This window comes from Pelecanus crispus, chromosome 10, assembly GCF_030463565.1.
Source record: "Pelecanus crispus isolate bPelCri1 chromosome 10, bPelCri1.pri, whole genome shotgun sequence".
Classification (NCBI taxonomy): domain Eukaryota; kingdom Metazoa; phylum Chordata; class Aves; order Pelecaniformes; family Pelecanidae; genus Pelecanus; species Pelecanus crispus.
Window position 1 is genome coordinate 14,895,195 of NC_134652.1, and position 14,009 is coordinate 14,909,203.

General features: G+C 44.2%; 1 protein-coding gene across 2 annotated transcripts in view; it reads right to left on the minus strand.

Annotated features, from left to right (window-relative positions):
• NEURL1 (neuralized E3 ubiquitin protein ligase 1) overlaps window positions 1-14,009 on the minus strand; it is a 169,129-nt gene that overhangs the window by 13,742 nt on the left and 141,378 nt on the right. For both annotated transcript variants that reach the window (XM_075717826.1, XM_075717825.1), the window contains one exon: window positions 2,193-2,873. In XM_075717826.1, the coding sequence (XP_075573941.1) occupies window positions 2,193-2,873 (681 nt within the window). The remainder of the gene's footprint in view (window positions 1-2,192; window positions 2,874-14,009) is intronic.

Consider the following 14,009-nt stretch of genomic DNA (forward strand, 5'->3'; position numbering starts at 1 on the left):
TTCTAATATTATAATGACAGGTATTACAGCAAGCACCATAATCTGTTCCACTACAGTGCAAACAGTGCACATCATCTCCCTAATAACATTGCAAAATGGGAGTTCATAATTTTCTTTGCCTTCTGTCGGAATATTGCTGATCCATATAATTACTGCAGTTGCAGAGATGTGCAGTGTTGGGACAGCGTCAGTGCTCTTCTCTGGGCAGCTGCACTGAACTGATACTGGGACTGTACGGCTCCCAGCATTGTTATACTGGAAACATAGGTCTGAAAAGCTCTATTCATATTTTAATACCTGTTAAAAATTATAGGCAAGCTCCAGTTTCGTAGCTTTTAACTGAGAGATAGCAGCTTGCTGCCCAAGCTGACATGGATAAAGCTGTACACTCAGCAGGGTTCTACCCTTTCCTTGAGAGGGGCAAGGTCAGCAAGTCCAGTTCTTTTCACTTACATCTCACTTAAGAACAATAGCCCATTTTCAGCTTCTCCTCCAGTGACCGAGGCCAGAAAAGTCTATTATGTGGTCACAAATACAGGTAGTGAGGAGTTTTCCAACTCAGCAGATTTCATTTCATGGATCCAAACACAGATTTATCTAAAACATGCCCTGGGAGTATACTGGTTTGAGCTGAACTTGTGAGCAGGGAGGGAGGACACACACAAGGACGAGGAAATTATTTGCTTAGCAGGGGTTTTGCCCAGGATGCAGAAGGCCTGCATTCAAGTCCATGTTCTGTTGAATTCTGTATGAGGACATAATTCTGTCCCTCTGGTGAGACACATCCTCTCTGCCGTTTCAGGACCCACTGCACGCAGACTATTCACTTTGTGCAAAAACTGCCAGGATTAGTGATCTCATATGAAAGGAAGCACTGGACAATGACTTAGTTTTACCAGCAGCTCAATGACCTGAGAATGTTTTTCTTCTAACGTATACAGGGGCATTTAATCTCTTACTTTACTGGGATCTGTTTGACTTCACCTACCATTATCACAATGACATGTTGGTGAAGAGCAGAGCTAGCCATGGATTACGTACAGTACGCACAACAAATGTAATCAGGCTGAATTACCAGGGATTGAGTCTTGGGCTCCTGGAAATAAATTGCAGTATTACATTTGTCATCTGTGAGCCTTTAACAGCCACAAAACACTCACAGCATAGGCCTATGGTCAACTTTAAGCAAATTATATAGGGCACTTCAGACTGTGATTTAAGGTGAACTGAACCCTGCAGAGAAAGGTGTGTGTTCACCACAATTTATCTTCAAAGACTGTCTATAAATCCTAAAAAAGGAGGTGTTTGTTGGCTTTTGGTTGGTTATTTTTTTTTTTTCCTGTTGGGTAAGAGGGGCATTTTAATAGAATCATAGAATCATTTAAGTTGGAAAAGACCTTTAAGATCATCAAGTCCAACCGTTAACCTAGCACTACCAAGTCCACCACTAAACTATGTCCCTAAGCACCACATCTACACATCTTTTAAATGCCTCCAGGAATGGGGACTCAACCACTTCCCTGAAGTACTTCAGTTAACAGAGCTTAAAAACAGAGCAAAAATATCAAGAGAAAGAGGCCAGCTCTTCAGAGGTCCATCCGCCTGTATGAGCTACACTGCCTTAAATAAGGCTGGAGGACACAGCAACCCCTCTCCTGTTGAGCTGGTCAGTGCCACGCTCTGCGCACCTCTGGGATCATGAGGCACAGGGCTTCCTCTCTGCTTGCTAGCCTGCCTCTCACTTATGAGCCTGGGGAAAGCAAAGGGACAGCTCTTTTTGGGAATTGGTCATGCCAGAGAGCAAACATACAGAAAAGGGAATCAGATCTCATTTTTCCTGCTGGCTATGCCCCACATTAGCCCAGCCCAAAGCACCTCTCCTCCCCTTTCCTTGCTTCTCCTAGGTCAGTGGTGACATCTGTACTTTAATGGAGGTCTCTGAGGCTTAATTCATTACCCAAAAAGGGCTTTGAGACCATCAAGTGAAGGATGCTAGAGAAGTGCAAAGAAGTAATTCTTTAACTCATACTACAAGCTAGGTAGGTACCCTTGTATTTTTTCTTTTCCTTTTATAAAAACAAAATTCGTATCTGATCCTAGATACGAGCCATTCATTTCCTCCACCCTTCCCCCATGATGCATCCCACCTTGCTGTCTTGCCCACGAGGTTTGAAAAAGGGGGTCTGACATACCCAACAATCGAATTTGCGTGACTGCGCCATGTAAAACGAAGAACATCCAGAGGGGCTGGGAACAGTCCACGCAGACCTGCATGCCAGTGCCGGCACCGTTGTGACTCAAGTGCAGCTCACCATCTGAATTCACCATAAATCCCAGGATGTCTCCGCTCTGGAGGGGCACCACGACTCGGCAGATGGCCCAGAACTCCTTTCGGTCGACCAAAGACTCAGGATTATAGGGGAGGTCGCTGGGGCGCAAGGTGCTAGGGTCGCAGGACGTCACCCCATAGGACAGGGTCCCTGTGCGCACGGCATTGGACTTGTTGATTTTGACAAAAATTGTTTCGTTGATACGAAGGGGTCTGCTGGTGAAAACCAAAGTCCTCTCCTCCCGGGCGTGCTCCAGACGGGCCACGGTTTGGTCATCGAGGATTTTGATGTGGGGTCCCCGGAGGTGGTGGAAGCGGAGGTCGCTCTCCAGCTGAGAGGGTAGGAGGTGGGAGTGCTGGGAGTTGAGGGAGTTCTGCGGGATGGGACACGTGGTGGCTGTCACATGGAAGGTCTCCTCCTGCAGGTTGAGGTCGCACAGGCTAACCGAGAGGCGTGTGTCCTCTGTCTCCCGCCGCAGCGAGGGCCGGCGGATGGCAGTGAAGGAGCGGGGCCGCAGGCAGTCGGGAGGAATGATTTCACTGTCTGCAGGGAGAGAGAAAACATAAAAGAGTCACTTCAGAGAAAACGAAAACGTCCAGGAGTTTGCAAATCGCTATTGCTCTGATTGATAAGTTTAAAAGAGAAAATCAGAGACCTGCTACCATTAATAAATTTTCCCCTTTAAAATATGGAAGCAGAGTATCATAAAATTTATTTGCAATCGATTGCTGTTCTTGTACTCTCCCCACCAGCATCACCATTTTCAGCTTCTGAGCAGGCAGACTTAAAATCGATGGAAAAAATTGACCAGGGAGGATCTCCTTGGAGAGGGGAAGCAGAGGGCAAATATCTGAAATACACCCTGAACATACCAGTCAATATCTCTACAGGCTCCAAGTTTTCATACCCTCTTTATTGTCTACAGTAATTCTCATAGATCTAGGAAACAAATATCTAACTACACTTTTTTTTTTTTTAATTTTAAAACAAATGCTATGTTCAGTTCTAATTTATTTATCACCATATGAAATTTAATTAATATTCCTGAATATAATTAATCATTAGTGTTCTGGTGCTCACTGCAAACCAGTACAGATATGGATTTCACAGTGCAGAATTTAGGAATATGCAATTTTCTATAAATAACATACAATCATTTATTATCTCTAAGCCAAATGATTAAAAATCAAATCCATGGATACGTAACAAAGAAAGATGATGCTTACACATTCAAATCCACCAATGGAAACAGAACTGCACCTTATCCTCTTTGTTAGTCTCACCTGCTGTTTCAAGAGCTAATCATCAATTTATTTGATTTTTTTTCTAAGGAACATAATCACCTGACTTTCATGCCTAAATTACTTTTATTTAACATATCCTTAGCTATGCTGTTGCCATAGAAATTTTGAAGAGCAATATACTGAGAAAAATAATTTAAACAGATCATAAAAGTAAGCTGAGATAATGCAAAGGTTTATACTTCTGCTTGACTTTCTGAACTCTGAGAAGCCCGTAGCATCAAGAGACTATTCACTGTGAGAAAATTGAGCCTGTGGGTAGTTCTCTGCAAAGGTTGTAATAAGCTATGACCCATATTGACTGTTCCTCTGTGGGAACTATGCCTGAAGACTGTTGTGGCTTCAAGCCTGGGTCCAAACAACATGAGGTGGGACCACGCTATACAACACAATCCCCCGTAGGTGGCACAAAACAACACGCCAGACCCCAGCCCGGGCCCTGCCGCAAACATGGCACAAGGTGGAACAACAAGAAGAGGCAGAGGAGCAGAGACTCGTTCCTAACCCACCTGCTAGGCCCTTGCAATGGGCACCTTTTCCAGCCACATATCCTTGGGATTTTCTTTTACGATGACAAAAGAACAGGAACTTAGGTTATCTGAGGATTTTCCCAATGGGCTGCACCCTCTCCCAGTACACCAGAGTAGTGGCTCTGTACTGGTGAAAAATGCCACCTACTGAATAACCAGCATCTCCTGCATTATCTGAGGTCCAACAGCCTTTCTTGCCCTCCTCTTCTGTGAGCCCTGACAAGAGCACACCCACACACAGTTTGGCTTCAGTAGAGCTCTTTGCTTTCCTTAAACTGGATTATTGCAGGCTCCTCTTTAAATAAACTGCTATTACAAGGCAAGCACAGTCTCAAAGTAAAAATGGGCTTTGTTTCTCATATTTGATTTTCCCCGTGCTGGTATTTCAGCTTCTCTTTCCAGAAGTTAATTAAAGAAAAGGAGGAATAAATAAAATCAGAAATTACCCCAAGTAATTTAGAAGTGGGTCACATTAATGCTTTGTAATATATGGGCTAGCATTTGCATTGCAAGTGCTCCTGCTGGATAGAATTAGGCTTATTTTACCCTCCTTTGGCTGGAAACCCACATAGGAGAACAAATTAATACTGGCAGCTGATGACGATCCTTTGGTGTAGGTGAATGGGTAGAGACCTTTTTGAACAGGAACAGAAGGTCCTCTCTATTTTATTCCCTGTAACTATGCATGTGCAGCCTGGCTGACAACTGTGATGTGTGGGTAGCTTGCAGCCAGGGTTTTGAAACAGCTTGTTTTCCACCAGGATGCTTGCATTTCCCTTTGGCTGCTGGACAAAATATCTTTTTCCATCTGAAAAGAGGTTAAGAGACATGGAGTTCTTCTGCAGACAAGACACATGGCAGTGACAGCAAACCAGGGTTACACATCCAACTGTTTTACTTAAATCCATCAGTAGCTCAGATGCCTAGACACATAAGGGATAAGATTTCTCAAGCATATGGGATTGACTGTGAGACTTAGTTCATTAATGTTTGCAAATACCCATGGAAGAAACGATTGCAGTTTACTGGTATCTGAAGTGGGTTTGTGAAAATTTAGAGATGAGTCTCTAAGAGACGCTGGCCTGCTCCAGGGCTCTATGATTTTATAAATCACAAAATACCCAGCCAAAGAAGAAAAAAAAAATCCCATTGAATAGAAAGTAAAATAAAAGTAAGATTAATCTTTTGGGGTGGTAGGTAAGTTGGAAGAGATGTGGAATGCCATTTACCGAGAATAACTGATAACGGCCAAGGGCTATGCAAGAAAAATTCTCACAAAATGTGAAACAAATTAGTGACTTTGAGCAGTTTCTTTCACCAGAAGATGCCCAGAAATGAGTGGTTTTCTTCCACTAAAGCTTCAGTTGTCACTTTTTAAACACAGACCAAGCTGTTCATGCTGGAGTGGACCATAATGCAGCCTTACTCCTGCAGAACATTTACAACTGACCTTTAATGCCTACAAAGGAGGGACTCTCTGTGTAGGAGTGTTCAGGCACATTTATATTTGCAGAGACAAACCTGGAGCACACATCAGGAGACTGAATGACTTTATGTGACAAGACTGTAAAATACAAAACAGGTCCAATGGCCCATTACAGAGGAGATCACTCAGCTTCAGCCTGAAGAATTTAGAAATCATCCCTTCTCATTAAATATTCAAGGTTATAAAATTTCCTGTATAAGGGAGTTGGCAGTGTTTCTTTGGGAAAAGTCAAGTGGTGAGAGACCTCCTTGGATGAGAGTAGATGGACTTGTGAGCAAAGACCACAGCTCTCATTGAGTCACCAGAGCAAGCTTTAACCCAGCTGGCTGGGGTACCAACAGCAAGCTGGCTGTGACCACAGCAGCTCGGTGCAGGCTGGCCGCCCAGGTAGCTTTCCAGGGAGGTTTTGCTGAGCTCTCCATCAGTGCAGTTAAGATACCAATGCCAGATTTAGAGACTTAAAGTCTCTGGTAGCAATATAGACACAGCCAAAGCGAAAAGGATTTCTACTAAATACAAAATTTCTGCTCCTCAGCTGGAGAATCTGACACACTGAATTTTTGTAAAGGATCCCTAACTTCAAAAATCCCTTTGCATGGCTTTGTTTAAGAAAAAAAGTGAGTGGGAGTAGCAAAATACAATGGAAGGGCACTTGAGCAGTTCAGCTGTCTGTTTTCTCCTCCTCTTTAGTGGGGTTTATCTGCAAAATTTAGATTCTCAGCAGCTGATGACTCACACAGAAAATTAACTTGAAGTATCTTGCTCAAGCCAGAGGCTTCAAAGATCTCTGTTTTCCTGCCAGAGGGCATGGAAGAGTCTCCTGCTTCATGCAGGCTCAATGAAACTGCAGTAACACTTTAAAACAGCACTTACAAGGAGCTGGTGAGCAGCCAGACATAGCTGTAATCGCTGCATCCAGATCAGAAGTATTTCACTACCAGCTTTTTTTGAATGACTGCCGAATGTTGTCTTCTTAAAATCACCTTTTTCCTTGAACATGTATCATATGTATAATACATATTTATTACTGATATCACATATATGCACTTTTAATATAGCTCTATATACCTCCAAACACAAATGCATTTCTAATCACCAGCATGCAAAGATCATCTCAGCCCCACACAACCCGAAGGAGATGTGTTGCTGTCAGACTGTCAAATCATTATTTCCTTCCTCTTTTTCAGTACTGTTACTGCCTGAAGGCTTGACTTTCCAAGGTCACGAGCAGACAGCATTCACACACCTGTAAAGGATCTGAGAAAGCAGAGCAAACTCAGCACACACACACACACATGCTGGAAACTTGCAGAGTCCAGTATTTAACTGCAGGCTCTAGGGACACAGATCTCCTCCTCTTGGTGAGTTTTCTGAGATTGGGGTAATCCTATAGCCTCACATGAATTGTATTTCTCTAGAGTATGAGGGCTGCAACACCTCTCCAGAATGAGCTATAGAAGACCTAGTATAAATAAACCAATCTTGAGACTTATTACTACAAAAAATAACTAAAAATTTGGGGAATCTGACTGATAACCTAAGAAGCTATCCCATTTCTACTGATCTTCCTGCCCAGGAGAAAGAAATGCTAAGAAAACAAGGAACGACCTAGTTATTCCTTGCATCTGGAGAACATTTCTGTCCTCAGCTACTAAGCAAAGAATAAAAAACTGGTAAGGTCAGAACCTCGCTGGTGTGGTCCTTCCCTTCCTATGCACAGCCCTGTATTCTTTCCTTCCTTCTGTTCTTTGCTTTACTTCTTCACAAGTGCATTTTTCTTCTCTTAATCCCTTACTTCACTGGGTAATGGTATTTTTAGTGAGTACTGGTGCTCATCATATAATTTCCATGACCAAGGAATCTCAGAGGTGTTAAGCTACCAAAAGACATCTTGAAGGCAGTGTGCCCTACAAGAATATTCTATGTAAATACACAACTGCAAAAGGATGTGTACTGTATTATTCCCACCACGCTGGAGGGGCTCCATTCCTACTCAGGAATGCAGATGAAGGCTCCTTTTCCCACCATCAGCAGTACCTGTCGCAAGGGGTTACACAGGGAGGACAGGTGGCCTTCCAACTCCTGGAATCTTGCACTGTCTCCTCCATGGTCTACAGCAAACTCAGGCGGCAAACAGCCCATTTGGCAAGACTTTGACATTGCAGGGAGACGTGTTTGAAACATGAGGCAGATGTACCACGCCATAAAATAACATTGGACTCAAAGGCAATTGGGAAAAGCAACCAGTCATAAGACAAGAAATAAACCTGTGCTTCTGGAAACCTTCTGTCACTCACAGCCTCTTACTCCCCATTGTGGGAGTGCAGGTATTAATCCCAGCTCAGCTGCCTGCCTTGGAAACTCTGCCAGTGTCATGCTGTGGCAATCTTTGCTCCCTTGCTGACTCAGTCCTAGCGAGCTGATGTATACAGCTGGGGAATAGCCACGTTTCAGCACAGAAGTAGCCAGGACAATTTCTTTATGTTTTTTATAGCTCAATTTATTGTGTACTTTAAGGTTACTGAGGACTGAAAATTTGGTAAAATGGAAACAACTTATATTCTCCTTTATCCCTCCTGAAATAAGGATGAAGATCACTGTGACTGGGGGCAAGGAGCAATACCTGTTCCCAAATCCCTTTGGTTACCAGCTTGCCTGATGTGTGTATGGCACCCAGTCCACAGCATCACTTCCACTGGAAAGAAGAAGAGCAGCTGTGACTGGGTCTGGGAAGAGAAGGAGCACTGGGTGGCCCTGGGTTCAAAATCCACACAAATTAAAGGGCAACCGGAAGCAGATCTTCACGCAGTCTGCTGTACTCATGGTATTAAAGATGTCCTCACCACCGCGGGATGCTCTGCTCTAGGCTCTCTCAGTCTCTGCCACGTGTATCTTAGCTGTTTTATTATACCAGAAGGAGCTAAGCAAACAGGAGAGTGAAAATTGCCCTTACTTAAAATAAACACAGGAGAAAAATTGAGAAGTGAAGAAAGCCGAGGCCACGCTCACAGTCATTAAGAGGCAAAGCTCCAGTCACAGAGCATGTCCAAAGTGCTCTTGCCTGCTGGCGATGTGTGTGGTGGGTTGACCCTGGCTGGATGCCAAGTGGCCACCAAAGCCGCTCTACTCAACTGGACAGGGGACAGAAAATATAACAAAAAGCTTGTGGGTCAAGATAAGGACAGGGAGATCACTCAGCAATTACCGTCAAGAGCAAAATAGACTCAACTTGGGGAAAATCAGTTTCATTTATTACCAATCAAAACTGAGTAGGGTAATGAGAAATAAAACCAAATCTTAAAACACCTTCCCTCATCCCTCCCTTCTTCCCAGGCTCAACTTCACTCCCAATTTTCTCTACCTCCTCCCCGCAAGCAGCGCAGGGGGACAGGGAATGGGGGTTGTGGTCCGTTCATCACACATCGTCTCTGCCGCTCCTTCCTCCTCAGGGGAGGACTCCTCGCACTCTTCTCCGATCCAGCGTGGGATCCCTTCCATGGGAGACAGTCCTCCATGAACTTCTCCAGTGTGGGTGCTTCCCACGGGCTGCAGTTCCTCACGAACTGCTCCAGCGTGGGTCCCTCCCACGGGGTGCAGCCCTTCAGGAGCAGCCTGCTCCAGCGTGGGTCCCCCACGGGGTCCCCAGCCCTGCCAGCAAACCCGCTCCAGCCTGGGCTCCTCTCTCCACGGGTCCACAGCTCCTGCCAGCTCCAGCCTGCTCCAGCGCGGGCTTCCCACAGGGTCACAGCCTCCTTTGGGCACATCCCCTGCTCCGGCGTGGGGCCCTCCCCGGGCTGCAGGTGGATCTCTGCTCCCCCGTGGGCCTCCATGGGCTGCAGGGCACAGCTGCCTGGGCAGGGGCTGCACCAGGGGCTGCAGGGGAATCTCTGCTCCGGCGCCTGGAGCACCTCCTGCCCTCCTTCTGCACTGACCTTGCTGTCTGCACGGCTGTTCCTCTCACATATGCTCACTCCTCACTCCAGCTGCAGTTTATGTCGGGTTGGGGTTTTTTTTCCCCTTCTTAAATATGTTATCACAGAGGTGCTATCACCATCGCTGATGGGCTCAGCCTTGGCCAGCGGCGGGTCCATCTTGGAGCCGGCTGGCATTGGCTCTATTTGCCATAGGGGAAGCTTCTAGCAGCTTCTCACAGAAGCCACGCCTGTAGCCCCCCCGCTACCGAAACCTTGCCACGCAAACCCAATACAATGTGTCTGAGTAGACACTCGTAAAACTATTTGTTTTTCTGCAAAGTTGTACTCTCTGTGTGAGGTCTGGAAAGGAAGCTGAGCTCTGCCGCGTTCAGTGTAACACTGCAGAGACCCACGCTCCCGGGTGGATGCTTCTGCTCTGATGTTTCACACAGGTTTCCCCCTCCCCTCCCTGCTTGTTACTGTTAAATCCTGAATTTATATGATCCAAGACCATGCCATTGTGTTTATTTCTCATAAACCATCAGGTGCCAGAATACAGCTTCTCTGATCATACAACAAAGCCACTTCCAGAGCATTATCGTAGCATGTGGGAGGCAAATGTTTAAAATCCCTCGAAGGAATGATTCAGACTAAAAACCTCCTTTGCCATATACTTAGGAATTCACCTCTACAAAGTACATTTCCCTTTATGAACAACTGAGAAATCAAACTGCCTGAGTTATTGCCTCAGATCAACCATTCCTTCTCCTTGAAAACACCCACATCAAATCAAAGGACATCAGCTAAGTAAATACTTATACAATACCTGCATATGTGCACGTGTCTATTTCATTGACAGTATAAATATCCCATTTCAAATAAAGCTGCTTCCTCCTGCTTTCACTGCTCAGGCTCTCTTTTTACACACACTTACAGGAATATATGCAAAACTACAGCCAACAGACAATTTCACTTGTACCAGCTATATATGTAAGATGCCCAGGCTGCTCTTTAAGAGACAGTAAAATCTGCTCAGGGGCAAACAGCACCTGAGATCAGGACACACTTGCTGCACTCTGCAGCAGAAGACACTCCTCACCACGTAAACAAGAAGGATATATAAATGGCAAGTGGGAGGCAGGAAGAATTAATGTTCTTATTTTATAGACTGGAAACCATGGGATGGAGTAAGCTGTCCAAGGGATAGATGATTCCTCTGGCAGAGCTGTTAAGTGAAACCTCTTGGGGTTTAGCCTAGTGCACGACAAAACCACCCTGTTTTCCACAGTGCACCCTCTCATTTCCTAACTCTCCATTCAATGCCTTATTCTCCACCTCCTGCTTCTTTGATTCCATCTACAGGTTGCTCCGCTCACCTCAAAACTCAAGCTACTTGGGACTCCTCATCATTATGGGATCCCAACAGTCAGTATGGAAACCACTGTTCAAGAATTCCTCCTTCACCAACACGCCGGCTTGGTGCCACCACACCGTCAATGGAAGGCAAACACGCATTTGTGTGCGTTCACATGGTTACAGCAGGAGTTAATGGCTACATGCAACTTCAGGCTTCTTGTTCTTTGCAGTCTGGAAACCAAGCTAACTGATATTTCATCAGAGCCATTTTCATTGCAGGAATGGCAGGTATTTAAAACAACTGACTGCATTTGTTTGCCTGTGACCAACACAGTCCAAATTAGCTTTCTGCCAAGATACTCAGGTGTTTTTCCCATATTGCTGAAAGCATTTGAGAGAATTTTTGCTATAACCAGGGGGCAGAAGTCAAAGTCCAAGCCAAGGGTTACAAAGAGCCCAAAGCTGGAGTTCATCTGTGGGAGAAATCATTCATGTTTACACTAAAAATTGTCACCAGATTTCAAAGCTGGGTTACAAAGGAAGGCAGACCATCAACTCTGTGGAACCAACTGCAAGGGTACAAACATCTGCCACTTTAAACAGAAATGAGTGGATATCAACACTGCTTAACAAGCATCTCACTGGACTTTGCTTTGCTTTGCTTTGTGTTTGCATTTGCTTAGATAAAAATCAGCATTTTTTTCCAGGCATTTTGGAAGAGGTTGAGCACTAAAACTACTTGGTTTGCATGACTGTTTTGGAGAGGTGATAAAAAAATAGGATGGAAGAGGAAAACTTAGCCTTTTAGTTGTTATCAATTGATAGGTGTCTGATAAATTTATTGTGCAAATCTTGTGGATTCATGTGGCCATTTAGCACCAAATCCTGCTCTGAGGGGTTGGTGCCTTTCTACCATTAGGCACAGAGCAGCTGGTGTCCTGCCAGGTGAATCTCAGGAAACCCTTGGGATCTATTCAGAATACTTTTCTAAGGATATAAATACCCTTCCTTGGCTTACTGGGATTATCATGGATTTCTTGTTGTGGATTGTCGATGCTGTACCAATAGTACGGACAAAATATCACAGCGAAACAAATCAGAAACAAACAAACAAAAAAACACCCCAGATTCTAAAAGAATGTGAGCTCATGTACTGCCAGGCTCCACGCTGAAATATTCAGAAAGGAAAAATATAAACCCCTGAGCTTTAGGGAATTGCAGCTGTTTTTAAGCCAGAGTGAACAATTGCGGTTTTCAGGCCAGCTTAGTAATTGAATTGATCATCTGCATATTCTTCAATAAAATCTAAGAAATGAAAGCATACAATTTCATACCTGAATAAGACTATAGTTGAAGGTACAAAGGTTGAGTACTGACTGATAATTTGTGGTTTTGGGACACGTGCTATAAAATAAAGTTATGTTCTGAACCAGTCTGGTTCATAACAAACATTCATACAATTCTGAGTAACATCTGTAAGCATGTCAAATGGATTTGAACATATGAAATGGTACAAAGAGCATAACTAGCCTTATAAAATTAAAATAAATTACTATTTTCCTTAGCAAATACAAATGTTTTGAACGAGACTGACAGTAGATTATGAAGAACAAACTTCCATATGCATGTTACAGTTGTGGATTTGTTTTCTTTTCCACAAAAGCCGATGCTCAGAGAGAGTCTGCAGGGTGCTGGCAACACCTGTGTTACAAACAACACATTTTGGTTTTTTGTTTAGGAATGCTCTTCATTCAGGGTAAACTCATACTCCCCAGCCAGCAGTCCTGAAGACTGACAAACGTCAGTGAAAGATGGCTGAAAATGTGCTTACCCACTGCCACAGCCACCTCTGGATGGCGTCACCTCCATGTCTGATTCCCTTTATTATGTTCATGGGTTTTCTTTCCATTTGATGTTTTCTAGTTCCCCACGAAGAAATATGGGCAGAAATTGAGCAGAAATCAAGTGCTTTGGGTTTTGTGGAGACCACTTAGTCCCCGTTATTCACTCCTTAATCTCTCTCTCATGCACACACATGAAGTCTTTGAATTTTGGTCCCATCCCAATGCAATGATTTCCACCTCCATTGCTCCAGGCCTGCTAGACTCCATGTTTAGCTATTATTATCCTGCTTAAAAACCACAGCAAAATGATCATCACATTATTTTAATCTCAGTCCTGCCTCTCTCTGTAGAGTGCCCCACTTTTTCTTTCCATTTCCTCTTATTCTTTCTGCAGCTGGAAAGTCTTTTATTACTTGTTTTAATTACCTGTGCAAGACCTAATTCTCCCTGGAGACTGTCAATTGTCACTCCATCTGATGCTTCCTGATCTTTAAGATGTAAATTCCTCTGTAGAAAAGTTTGGGTTTGTTTTTTTTTTTTATTTCTTCATGGGAAATTGAAGCAATAATTGCAATTCCTGGTTCTCTAATAACTTTATAGAGCCCTCTTCTCATACCCAGGGACTCCATTGCTTACTCCTGGCACTATCATCACTTTTACCCTCCTTTCCTCCTAGAAATTTCAACGCTCTTATCTCATGTATTCAAGTAAGACAGTAGTTCACAATTGCACGCAGTGCTGACCCCACAACTTTACCTTCATGTACTGTGTTGCAGATTGCTATGGGTTCCCAACAACTCTTTCCAATCCTCCTTACGTTACTGTGCAAATGTTTCCATAGCATCTCAGCATGCACAGCCAATTCCCAATCTACCTCAGACTCATCCCTTCATAGCCTGAATCATCTGACAGCAATTTGCTTCAAAACAAGTACTTTCTTCCTCTTTCCCATCCATCATCCTCCCTCCCATGATATTTATGTATCCTGCATTTATCCTTTTTCACTTGTTTTCATTTACCTCTGTGTCTTCATGCAGGCATGGAGATGATGACTCCTTTTCCAACTTCTCCCCTCATTTCCCAGTGAAAGGCTCCTGCCATCGCTGACAGTTTTACAGCCAGCTGCTCAGGGAGAATTCAACACACCAACAACCACCTTGTCTCTGCCAGGGTATCCCCAAGGTCCAGCATCTTACTCAGCACCATTGCTTATTGACCTGAACTAATGCCATTGGTTCTTCCCCCTCT